A 13,751-nucleotide genomic window follows, 5' to 3' on the forward strand; every position below is an offset into this window, starting at 1 on the left:
TACATGACGTCTTTGCAAAGATTCTAAAATGCAGACGTGAAGAGGTGAGTTTTGATGTTCCTCTCGAACTTGGCCAGGCATTTGACTTTCTAATAGCAGCTGGTAAGCTGTTCCACAACGTAGCCGAAATCCCTCTAAAGCATCTGTTTCTGTAGGTCACAGTACGAGATTTTGGGACACACAACAAATATTCTGACTCCGACCGCAGTGATCGTGACGGCTGATACAGGGTAACAAGCTCCTGTAGGTACTGAGGAGCTGTTCCATTCAGTTCCTTGTATGTGTATACCAGAATTTTGTACTGCAACCTGTATCGTTCAGGTAACCAGTGCAACGAATAAAGCGCAGGTGTGATGTGCTCTCTTTTTCGAGTACGAGTACATGTAACTAGCGTGCTGCAGTGTTCTGGACCCTCTGCAGACGACTAGTTAGTCTGTCAGATATACCACAGAGCAGGGCGTTACCATAATCCAACCGAGAGGTAACAAGTGAATGCACCAAAATCTTGCATGCATCTGCAGTTAGAAACTGCCGAATACAGCCGATGTTCCTGATCTGGTAGTAACAGGATTTAGCAATAGCGTTCATTTGTTGACAGAACTTTCAGTGAAACCATCGACTCCCTCTCGATATGTGACACTGTGTGTAGAGGATGCACAAACTGCCATAATACAAATACAGATCGTATAGATTTTTAGGTATACATTACATGGCAAACACTAATACTGGGACTATTATTGGCGATAAAAAAAACAACTGTACACAACTGTCACAGTGGCGACGCCTCTAGGTATCTCTACTGGTACAGAATAGTACGAGGGCCGATAACAGCTGTCTACTTCTACCACAATTACCGCTGTCCGTATTGTCATAAACATTTTTTTTAAATAAACTATAATTACAATACCTACAATTTTTCAGCGTTTCAGCGTTTTTGTTACTGCCGATATCGGCCATCGTAGAAAACACATCGCTAGATAAAAACAACCTCAATCATATTGACTGGAAAAAAACATAAACTGTAAGACACCATCTGGTTTGAGTCATCTGCTCATACTCGCCAGTCTCCTGTCATAGGTGGTTATACGCTACTTTGTTCTCGCCGTCTGCACTCATATTTCATAGAACACTACAAGATACATGACAGTACACGCCGGTCATAGAAAGCTGGAAATATCTACTCGCTGTTTTTTTCCGTCGTTTGTCATAGGAGAAAATACAATATATTCGTTTGTTGTTTTCGTCTGTCAAAGGAGACAACAATATATCCATTTGTTATTTTCGTCTGTCAAAGGAGAAAACAAGATATCCGTTTGTTGTTTTCGGCTGTCAAGGGAGACAACAATATATCCATTTGTTATTTTCCTCTGTCAAAGGAGAAAACAAGATATCCGTTTGTTGTTTTCGTCTGTCAAGGAAGACAACAATATATCCATTTGTTATTTTCGTCTGTCAAAGGAGAAAACAAGATATCCGTTTGTTGTTTTCGTCTGTCAAGGGAGACAACAATATATCCATTTGTTATTTTCGTCTGTCAAAGGAGAAAACAAGATATCCGTTTGTTGTTTTCGTGTGTCAAGGGAGACAACAATATATCCATTTGTTATTTTTGTCTGTCAAAGGAGAAAACAAGATATCCGTTTGTTGTTTTCGTCTGTCAAGGAAGACAACAATATATCCATTTGTTATTTTCGTCTGTCAAAGGAGAAAACAAGATATCCGTTTGTTGTTTTCGGCTGTCAAGGGAGACAACAATATATCCATTTGTTATTTTTGTCTGTCAAAGGAGAAAACAAGATATCCGTTTGTTGTTTTCGTCTGTCAAGGAAGACAACAATATATCCATTTGTTATTTTCGTCTGTCAAAGGAGAAAACAAGATATCCGTTTGTTGTTTTCGGCTGTCAAGGGAGACAACAATATATCCATTTGTTATTTTCCTCTGTCAAAGGAGAAAACAAGATATCCGTTTGTTGTTTTCGTCTGTCAAGGAAGACAACAATATATCCATTTGTTATTTTCGTCTGTCAAAGGAGAAAACAAGATACCCGTTTGTTATTTTCGTCTGTCAAAGGCGACAACAATATATCCATTTGTTATTTTCATCTGTCAAAGGAGAATACAAGCTATTCGTTTGTTGGTTTTGTCTGTCAAAGGAGAATACAATATATCTGTTTGTTGTTTTCGTTTGTCAAAGGAGAATACAAGATATTCTTTTGTTGGTTTTGTCTGTCAAAGGAGAATACAAGATATTCTTTTGTTGCTTTCCTCTCTCAGAGGAGACTACAGGATACATGTATAACACACTCCAATATTGCTGATGGTCGTTTATCATTGAACATTATAAGATATCAAGGTGGTGGTTCTCGTCTATTAAAAGTGATTGCAAACGATCCGATCGTTCTGTTCTGTGACAGTTAAATTCAATAAAAGTGATTGTTCTCGTCTGATGTTGTCTGTGATTGGACACAACCGGATAAGTGATCGCCATCGTCTACATACAAAAGAGACAATGTATCTGCTGATTCTCATATGCCATCAAAGAATAAAATAAATAAGATAATTCTCCTATTTTATAAGAGACTGCAAGGTATCTTATCGGCTGTGTTTGTCTATTTAGTCGTCTGTCATAAACATCTGACAGTCTGTCTATGTAGAAGATAGGAGGCTACTGAGGATGTAAGCACCAGCGATGACAGTAAGTATAAACTATCTTAGGTAGGAAACACAGACTTATCATTTAACGAATTATTCTACTTAATGTAAATTCTATCTGTCAATAAAAGTAATAGCACTCAACTAACAACTAAATTATGTAATGAATTGTTTCAGTTTTATGTTGTATTGTTTATCATCTATATAACATGGTTGATAAGAGGTATATTCATCTATCGTTTATGCTATGAAAAACATAAACAGTTCAAATTCAAATAATAAGTCGTTTTCTGAAATTAGGCAAATGATTAAGTTATAGTTTTGATTTCATCATACATTTTTTTTTCTGTTTCCTTATAGTGCCTTGAATATAAATGCCATTTGTTATATTTTATTGTATGATGATCCTTACTGTGACTTTTCCGTAAAACATATTTTGTCTGATCCATGGAAAATATAACATGATGTATAGGCTCATATATACCATTCAAAACATTTCTCATATAGAGAGGATAGATTTCCACTTTTTCCAAATGATTTGCTAGACGAGTTTAGATCTCCGAATCAAGGAAAATGAAATTCACTAAAGAATATTCATATATCTAGATGAGAAATATTTCGTTCTAACACAAATAACTTTCTATGGTTAAATAAATGCTGATTTGAAATATCATCAAAAGATTTTCGAGCAGTTAGTTTTTGTGTGAAATTCCTTTTTGGGTTAAATTACACACAAATCGATAGAACTACATAAAACCAATTTCAAAGTTCTTCAAGGTTTAATTAATTCAGGAAAAATTAAATTTTCTGATAATCAGTTGATTGGTTTTACACTGAATTCAACGTTGCCCTTATGACAATTATTTTAGCTATACATATTCGTTCTTTGCAACGTGGCAACATTCACTCTTGATATAAATAACCATTAAGTTGGCTAACTTGAAATAATATAGAAATTTGTTGAATTTAGTATATGCGAAAAGTTTAAAATCACATGATTATTACAAATGTGTAGCATAAAATTTGTAAATGTANTTTTTTTTTTTTTTTTTTTTTTTTTTTCTATAGATAAACGAATACATACAAATACAAACATGACATAAATTGATGTCGTTCCATATTATATTGATTTTAATTTATTACAAAAAAAATTGAATTTATGAATTTATTCGATGATCTCTGACGTGCATGCGTACATGCAATAGACAAAGATAAACGAGATGAAACTCCGGAGATTTATTTTTAGAGTTGTGCTAGGTGCCTGCGGCATTGTGTTTCAGTGTGATAGCACTACAAAGTCGGCATCAGTTCAAGACTTCTACAGGACGGCAAACACACTCGCATACTCTGCCTCCTACACACATACATGCAAGCATGCATACACAACACACATGGAGGCACGTCATTAAATGATCTTAGCTATGAATAGGACGTGAAAGAAAATAAACCGAAACCGCACATATCACATGTCATTATGGTCATTGATAAATTATCACGTGACCTGTTACTAGTATAGCTCAATGTTGCTAAGACTGATGATCGATCATAGAATATGACCTATCATCTCTTTTGTTCAATGACATGCCGAAAACGCTTTTTATTTACTTGATAAATACGATCTTTTTGTTTATTAGGACGCCTTCCAAATCTGTTACGAGTCCGAAAGCTGCTCTTGCTGTCTCGGGCTGGTGAATAACCGTTAATCGTCTCTTATTCGTTAACTTACCACATTATTTAAATGGTAATTTAATCTTGAAATCCCTACTAAGGAAAGCTCGTGTTTCATATTATCCTTACCTGACACGCGTTATATGTTTATGTCTAGATCTCCATGGTGAAATGCAACTGGCTTAAGGTCATAGCAATCGGAGGAACACTTGTCTACTGTATTATACTGATTCTCTTGCACTCCAGTATAGGTACGTCATTAATTTGAACAGTATTTTATTGTGGCCTTAAACTTGTTTATGTAATCTGTTTTTTTCTTGGTCCATTGACAAATTCACATTCATTCTGTTAAGTTATCCTGCCAATCGGACAATAATGTAAATGTTATTGTCGTGAAATTAAAATGTCACCATTCACAACGTTTTCAAAATTTTTAATAACACTTTATAGATCTCAATCAACCATTGGTGTATCATTATTTTCTTTACATTTATCCATTCGTTCTTTTCGGCTATTTCTCTCCAACTATCTGTCTTAATATTAATAAACTATTATCATTCATACAGTACGACCACACAAGAAAGACATTGATCACGTGGCAGTACCACGTGCCCGTCAGCTGATTGTTTTGTCACACCCCAGGAGTGGGTCATCACTGACCGGTGATATCCTGCAGCACGCTGTCCAGTCGTTCTACGTATTTGAGCCACTACACGCATTAGAGAATATGTTGTCCAAGAATGTTACGTCAGTGAAACTTGTTAACGGGAACACTGTGTGAGTTTGTGTATGTATATATAACGGGGGCACTGTGTGAGTTTGTGTATGTATATATGACGGGGACACTGTGTGAGTTTGTGTATTTGTATATGACGGGGACACTGTGTGAGTTTGTGTATTTGTATATGACGGGGTCACTGTGTGAGTTTGTGTATGTATATATAACAGGGACACTGTGTGAGTTTGTGTATTTATATATATAACGGGGACACTGTGTGAGTGTGTGTATTTATATATAACGGGGACACTGTGTGAGTTTGTGTATTTGTATATGACGGGGACACTGTGTGAGTTTGTGTATGTATATATGACGGGGACACTATGTGAGTTTGTGTATGTATATATAACGGGGACACTGTGTGAGTTTGTGTATTTATATATAACGGGGACACTGTGTGAGTTTGTGTATTTATATATAACGGGGACACTGTGTGAGTTTGTGTATTTATATATAACGGGGACACTGTGTGAGTTTGTGTATTTATATATAACGGGGACACTGTGTGAGTTTGTGTATTTATATATAACGGGGACACTGTGTGAGTTTGTGTATTTATATATAACGGGGACACTGTGTGAGTTTGTGTATTTATATATAACGGGGACACTGTGTGAGTTTGTGTATTTATATATAACGGGGACACTGTGTGAGTTTGTGTATTTATATATAACGGGGACACTGTGTGAGTTTGTGTATTTATATATAACGGGGACACTGTGTGAGTTTGTGTATATATATATAACGGGGACACTGTGTGAGTTTGTGTATTTATATATAACGGGGACACTGTGTGAGTTTGTGTATTTATATATAACGGGGACACTGTGTGAGTTTGTGTATTTATATATAACGGGGACACTGTGTGAGTTTGTGTATTTATATATAACGGGGACACTGTGTGAGTTTGTGTATTTATATATAACGGGGACACTGTGTGAGTTTGTGTATTTATATATAACGGGGACACTGTGTGAGTTTGTGTATTTATATATAACGGGGACACTGTGTGAGTTTGTGTATTTATATATAACGGGGACACTGTGTGAGTTTGTGTATTTATATATAACGGGGACACTGTGTGAGTTTGTGTATTTATATATAACGGGGACACTGTGTGAGTTTGTGTATTTATATATAACGGGGACACTGTGTGAGTTTGTGTATTTATATATAACGGGGACACTGTGTGAGTTTGTGTATTTATATATAACGGGGACACTGTGTGAGTTTGTGTATTTATATATAACGGGGACACTGTGTGAGTTTGTGTATTTATATATAACGGGGACACTGTGTGAGTTTGTGTATTTATATATAACGGGGACACTGTGTGAGTTTGTGTATTTATATATAACGGGGACACTGTGTGAGTTTGTGTATTTATATATAACGGGGACACTGTGTGAGTTTGTGTATTTATATATAACGGGGACACTGTGTGAGTTTGTGTATTTATATATAACGGGGACACTGTGTGAGTTTGTGTATTTATATATAACGGGGACACTGTGTGAGTTTGTGTATTTATATATAACGGGGACACTGTGTGAGTTTGTGTATTTATATATAACGGGGACACTGTGTGAGTTTGTGTATTTATATATAACGGGGACACTGTGTGAGTTTGTGTATTTATATATAACGGGGACACTGTGTGAGTTTGTGTATTTATATATAACGGGGACACTGTGTGAGTTTGTGTATTTATATATAACGGGGACACTGTGTGAGTTTGTGTATTTATATATAACGGGGACACTGTGTGAGTTTGTGTATTTATATATAACGGGGACACTGTGTGAGTTTGTGTATTTATATATAACGGGGACACTGTGTGAGTTTGTGTATTTATATATAACGGGGACACTGTGTGAGTTTGTGTATTTATATATAACGGGGACACTGTGTGAGTTTGTGTATTTATATATAACGGGGACACTGTGTGAGTTTGTGTATTTATATATAACGGGGACACTGTGTGAGTTTGTGTATTTATATATAACGGGGACACTGTGTGAGTTTGTGTATTTATATATAACGGGGACACTGTGTGAGTTTGTGTATTTATATATAACGGGGACACTGTGTGAGTTTGTGTATTTATATATAACGGGGACACTGTGTGAGTTTGTGTATTTATATATAACGGGGACACTGTGTGAGTTTGTGTATTTATATATAACGGGGACACTGTGTGAGTTTGTGTATTTATATATAACGGGGACACTGTGTGAGTTTGTGTATTTATATATAACGGGGACACTGTGTGAGTTTGTGTATTTATATATAACGGGGACACTGTGTGAGTTTGTGTATTTATATATAACGGGGACACTGTGTGAGTTTGTGTATTTATATATAACGGGGACACTGTGTGAGTTTGTGTATTTATATATAACGGGGACACTGTGTGAGTTTGTGTATTTATATATAACGGGGACACTGTGTGAGTTTGTGTATTTATATATAACGGGGACACTGTGTGAGTTTGTGTATTTATATATAACGGGGACACTGTGTGAGTTTGTGTATTTATATATAACGGGGACACTGTGTGAGTTTGTGTATTTATATATAACGGGGACACTGTGTGAGTTTGTGTATTTATATATAACGGGGACACTGTGTGAGTTTGTGTATTTATATATAACGGGGACACTGTGTGAGTTTGTGTATTTATATATAACGGGGACACTGTGTGAGTTTGTGTATTTATATATAACGGGGACACTGTGTGAGTTTGTGTATTTATATATAACGGGGACACTGTGTGAGTTTGTGTATTTATATATAACGGGGACACTGTGTGAGTTTGTGTATTTATATATAACGGGGACACTGTGTGAGTTTGTGTATTTATATATAACGGGGACACTGTGTGAGTTTGTGTATTTATATATAACGGGGACACTGTGTGAGTTTGTGTATTTATATATAACGGGGACACTGTGTGAGTTTGTGTATATATATATAACGGGGACACTGTGTGAGTTTGTGTATATATATAACGGGGACACTGTGTGAGTTTGTGTATTTATATATAACGGGGACACTGTGTGAGTTTGTATATATATATATAACGTGGACACTGTGTGAGTTTGTGTATTTATATATATAACGGAGACAGTGTGTGAGTTTGTGTATATATATATAACGGGGACTCTGTGTGAGTTTGTGTATCTATATATAACGGGGACACTGTGTGAGTTTGTGTATTTATATATACAGTATATATATCATTTTGTTTGTTACAATGCTCCGGCATTAATGCTGTTATATAAAATCACTACAGGGTAACTTGTTTATTTCGCAACCCTGCAGATATAGGGAAAATTAAAACGTAATTGGCTTACTCCTTCTCATCCCATGATTGTGAGAGGCGACTATTGTGAACCCTCTACGTAATTTGTTGTCTGTTCGTGGGGTAAACATAGGCGACCAAACTTAATACGTCCCCCTCCCCCTTTTGTTTTGCTCTTTTCCCCCTATTGGTTTTAATAATGTGTCAATAACTTTGTTTTTGCCTTTGTATCATTCAAGACACACATTTAAACATTTTGATTGGCTAATACAAGTTAGATAAACATGAAAACAACGCTCACTCGTTGTAAAACCTATTTCCTAAATACGTCATAACGAATGTCAATATTCGTTAGAACATTTATGATTTAACTTTCAGTATCTTTTTGTGGTTCTGCTATATTTGTTTGTGTAAATATATAATGTTTTTTTTCTTAATGAGTTGATATCTATTGACGCTTTGGTATTGTTTATGTTGTTTTTTGACGCTGCCGTATTTTCTACCTTTCGTGTTGACGCTGTAGTATTTTTATCTTGTACGTTGAGGCTGTAGTATTTTAATTCTGTATGTTGACGAGGTGGTAGTTTTATCTTTTATGTTGACGCTGTAGTATTTTCTACATTTTGTGTTGGCGCTGTAGTATTTTTACGTTTTCTTTTGACGCTGTATTTTTACCTTACCTAATAACGCTGTGGTATTTTTACCATGTGTATTGACACTTAGAGTAAATCCTAAATTGGCTGCTGATGCTCTAGTTTTTTTACATTTTGTGCTGACGCTGCGGATTATTTTTTCTTTGTGTGGTGACACTATGTTGCGTCTTTTCTATATTGCTTGACAGTAATCCTTAAATATGACAAGAACGATTACAATAATATCATCATCGATCTACACATGTATAAAGTAGAGTGTATTCTTGTTTATCGAACTGAACATAAACAGATGTTGACTGGTAATTATTATATGAAATATGATAACATGATCACAATGCCTATTGTTATGCTCTTAATGTCAGTCTGTACGTGGATTCTGTATATATTATCAATAACAAACGTGTATGATCGTATGACAAGTACCCCAGACTATCAACTCTTTGTTTAGTAAATAAAATGTTCTTTGAAGAATATGTCAATATTGCAGATTTTTTTTTTTTCTGCAAACTCAATAAAATGTCGAATTTTATTATGATAATCGCGTATTGGCAATTAAAAATGATATCTTATTTCGTGTTTGAATGACACTTACAAGTATTTGGTATACGATAATGTTGCCCATTTACCTGAGCATGAGTGCCTAAGTCTAGTTCAGGGGCGGGTCCAGATGAGGGCGTATTCATTAATTAAACACATAAACACCCTGACACTTTAACTATAAAATATACATGCTCCAAGTCAGGAACCGTTACATTAGTGCATTTCACAATTATTTTATGTTTTTTAGCAAAAAAAAAAGGTCCAAAGATTTGATTCTACGCCCCTCTTTCAAATATCCTAGACACGCCCCTGTAGTTGTTTATATTCCACACACTCGATATTTAGATACTAAACGCAGGTGTTTTCCCATTAAGCTTTCAACACATTTATAGTTCTTCCAACCCAAGTGCAGTGCTGTACAATACATGTGTACCGGGAAACCGTCGCCAAGTCACATTTTCGCCATTCACAGTTAAAAAGTCAAATTGCGGTGGGGATTTCCCGGTATGAAGCACTTAGAAGTTATCTCCCCCTCCCCTCCTAAGATCCCCCTTTAAAGGTAGTGTAGACTTATTAAGAAAAAGTTTTTTTCCTTTCTTTTAAATGTCAACAGAGCGATTTCGCACGCCAGCTTTATTGCAAGGTCTATGGATATCCTTGAAGCCTACATGACGTGTGACTTCCGGTCACTAGACCACGTGACACTCACTGACGGATTACAGCTGATGAGCCACAAGTACATACCCTTTTTAACTTGTGTTGAGGACAAAACCAACAACACGGTATACATGAACAATGCTGTATCCTTGTGTCTGAGACTATTGGAGAGGGCGTGTCAGGACTCGAGGTTTATTGTGATAAAAACAGTAAGAGTAGCCATGGTAGACCTGCTCAGTCTAATAACTAAATACCCCTCCTTAGGTATACTGCATCTGATACGGGACCCCAGAGCAGTGCTGTACTCAAAAAGTAAGTACATAATTACCTATGTTTTTTATGTTGACGTATGACATATGTAATTTTAGAACGCATAAAGTAATACATTATTTATTTATAGGCATTTTTGACGATCTAAAATATAGGTATCAAACTTTCTTTCTGAAAAATATTGAAGTCAAAATTACAACATGTTTATCTTCCTAATGGATTTAAACTTTCGATAAGAGTGTTCTTTATCTTATTTGAGCATCCGTTTGAAAGGACTATGGCTTTATCATACATTCATGCCGTAATACATTATATAATATATTGACAATATTTTATTAAATAGCAAAATGCTTAATCCATACTCATCCCCAGGTTTCAGGAGGAAATATAGAATGTGTAATTTTTTTTTTATAAAATGCTCCTAGAACCTATTACCTTTGGTTTGAATCGTTGATTTCATTTCAAACATTTTTATCAGTGTTTAGTTTTTAGAGTCTATTTAGTGATAAACCTACATAAATTACATGTGTTGATGTCTTACATAAAGAACTACATATGCTACAAACATACATTGATCCCATTGGTCACCTGGCTCACACTAAACATAGTTGATTATTGACATGTAGTGTGACATTAGACGACCTAACAACCTACTCGGAATAAACGTTTAAAACATACGTTCGTATTGATGTTATTGTCGGAAGAGAGTATTTAATTAGGTAAAAAAATAAGTAAAGCTTATAGAATAGGTAAAAATAATGTGGAGTCAATCTGCCAAGGTGAATAAATGTACGGAGTAAATGCAAAACAACAGGTGGTGTAAATTGTGTACGCTGTGTTTAATTCCTGAAATGTTTTTTTGTCAAGTTACGGAAATTGCTCTGAGTTTTGCGCCCTTGTTACAGCTAAGATGTAGTAGAATGGAGAAAAGAAAAAGATATATATTTTTAATGTTGCAAAAGGGGTTAGAGGATCTATTGTTAGTTTTCATGGCTAGGACTTAACCCTGGATTCTGAAGGAGAACCTATATCAGTAGCCTTGGGGATGCAGCAGATCTATTCTCTTCCTTGAACCTGCTAGTAACATTTTTGCTTTAAGAAACATGCATCTTTTGACAAAATGAAAGATAGACAGATAGATACTTAGATAAATAAATCAATATCAAACAAGAATATATATATATAAAAAGGATATCATAAACGTAAAATATTGTTAACATCACACACTTGTTCCTATAAAAAAGGGGAAACATTTTGCCAAAATCAATACTATTGTATATTATTATATATGTGTTTGCTTTTATTTACCAGGCAAGTTCGGTGTTGATCTACAGAGAAACACACATTTAAAAGCGCGTTCCGAGTGTAAATCCCTTATGCGCGACATGGATACAGCTTTGAGACTAAGAGTTATCTTCCCTTCCAGAGTGAACTCCTTATACTATGAGACCTTGGTCACGAGACCATTAGAAACGTCGGAAGCATTATACAATGGATATAGGTTAACTTACACGGACCAGATACGGTACCATATTGACAGGATCACACGGGCTGGCGGGAAAACTCAGTGCTCCAGGTTTAATGGATTGTGTCTGGAAAGCACCAATTCCTCTCAAAATGTAAATACCTGGAAAAGACAGCTCAGCAGAAAGATTATAAATATTATAGATGTAAATTGTAAGTCTTTGTATAATAGAACAAACTATTTCTATAGTCGTATGACATTGAAGAGAAACTGATTCCTCTATAATGGCTTGGATTGAGGGTGTGTTATTTCCGTTCTCAGGGCAAAAAGACTTATAGAAGAGCTTTTTTAATATTTAATGTAAAAACATTGTGTTTTAATATTATCCATGCAATTACATTGTGTTTTGATTTTAAACATGTAAATCTATTGTGTTTTGATATTAAACATGTAATATTAGTAATACTATTGTGTTTTGATATCAACAATCACATAACATTGTTGTGTGAATCCATATCATATTCTGAAATTTTACAAAATGTTTATTTCTTGGTAACTTATCCTATAGATGACCAATGTGTTTATAAACAGGGACTTTTGGACCTGTATCCCTTGGATTTCATGTAGGATTGGTTGTCAATAAATATACATGATTTATTTAATTGTTAATATCTAAAACATAAACAGAAAATGATTAAATAAAAGTTGTAAAATGTTCATTTCAGAAGCTAAATTGGAGTTATCTCCCCTGCACTGTTTAATTGGATTGTTATGACCGAGTATATGTAATATTTGTAAATAAGTTTGGAAAGGACTTAAGGTGGCTCAACACACCACGAAAAAATGGATAAAAAACATTGAAATCTCACTTCTGTGTTTCCTATGATTACCCAATAACTTCCTAGACCTTAGTATAGCATCCGGCAACCTCATCATTGTTTTCCACAAAAAACATGGAAAATGCCAATTTTTAAAAATAAAATGTTCTCAACTTTTTTGAGGCTGCATAATTATGCATGTTCACGTAACAAATAAGGACAAGTAAAATATGTTTAAAAATTTTATTTTGATCTATTTCTTTTTTCAACAAAATAACAAAAAAAAATCAAAAACTGGAATATCTCCCAATCTGACGGTTAAATATGTATAATTTTGTCTGTAAAATATTCTAGAAATATCATACTATTAATGAACACTGTTAAATTGAATGATAAATGAATAGTGAATTAGATATTTTCAAAATTGAAAAATTATGACATTGAAATTTCCTTTTCAGAGTTATCTTTCTTGATTAAACAGGAACTTTTTTTCATAGGGCATTTGTAGCCAGTGCACTTTCCAAAACATTTTTTTTTCTTTCCAAATGAAATAAACAATGATTTATTACAAATAACTATAATGTTGCAAAATAGATAAACAATATTGATGATATACGCAACAGTACAATAAATATGATACAAATAATCAGATGTTTTGGCACAAACACAGCAGAAACTATAAATATTCAAAAAGCAAAAATTCAAAACATATGACCAACAAGCATGGAGTTGGAGTCAAATGTGTACTTGATTATGCTTTGTTGGTATATTTTTTTGTGCATACAATGAAAAGTTAATATATTGTGAAAAATTGAGGAAAACATAATATTTTATGTAAACATGTTTTATAGAATTTACCTATAAATATAATTTATGGAGAAAAATGATCAATAATTTTGTTCATGATAGCCTTGTTTTTTGTCACTCTTACAACATTAAATATT

The 13,751-nt window shown here is 34.5% G+C and overlaps 1 protein-coding gene across 1 annotated transcript; it reads left to right on the plus strand.

The window, feature by feature from the left end:
- Window positions 1-1,921: 1,921 nt before the first annotated feature.
- On the plus strand, window positions 1,922-12,371 carry LOC110454620 (carbohydrate sulfotransferase 4-like). The gene is made up of 5 exons (XM_021504235.1): window positions 1,922-2,697; window positions 4,480-4,573; window positions 4,889-5,099; window positions 10,211-10,566; window positions 11,836-12,371. Exons 1-5 carry the CDS (start codon window positions 2,692-2,694, stop codon window positions 12,261-12,263), a joined length of 1,095 nt encoding a protein of 364 aa, XP_021359910.1. The 5' UTR covers window positions 1,922-2,691; the 3' UTR covers window positions 12,264-12,371.
- The last annotated feature ends 1,380 nt before the right edge of the window (window positions 12,372-13,751 follow it).

This window comes from Mizuhopecten yessoensis, unplaced genomic scaffold (genome assembly GCF_002113885.1).
Source record: "Mizuhopecten yessoensis strain PY_sf001 unplaced genomic scaffold, ASM211388v2 scaffold7953, whole genome shotgun sequence".
In the NCBI taxonomy this organism is placed as follows: domain Eukaryota; kingdom Metazoa; phylum Mollusca; class Bivalvia; order Pectinida; family Pectinidae; genus Mizuhopecten; species Mizuhopecten yessoensis.

Excerpts from the sequence above, each read along its gene's own strand:
- LOC110454620 (XM_021504235.1), top strand. Across the intron at positions 5,100-10,210 it reads CTTGTTAACGGGAACACTGT|AGCGATTTCGCACGCCAGCT; the intron begins GTGAGTTTGTGT and ends AAATGTCAACAG. Across the intron at positions 10,567-11,835 it reads AGCAGTGCTGTACTCAAAAA|GCAAGTTCGGTGTTGATCTA; the intron begins GTAAGTACATAA and ends TTTATTTACCAG.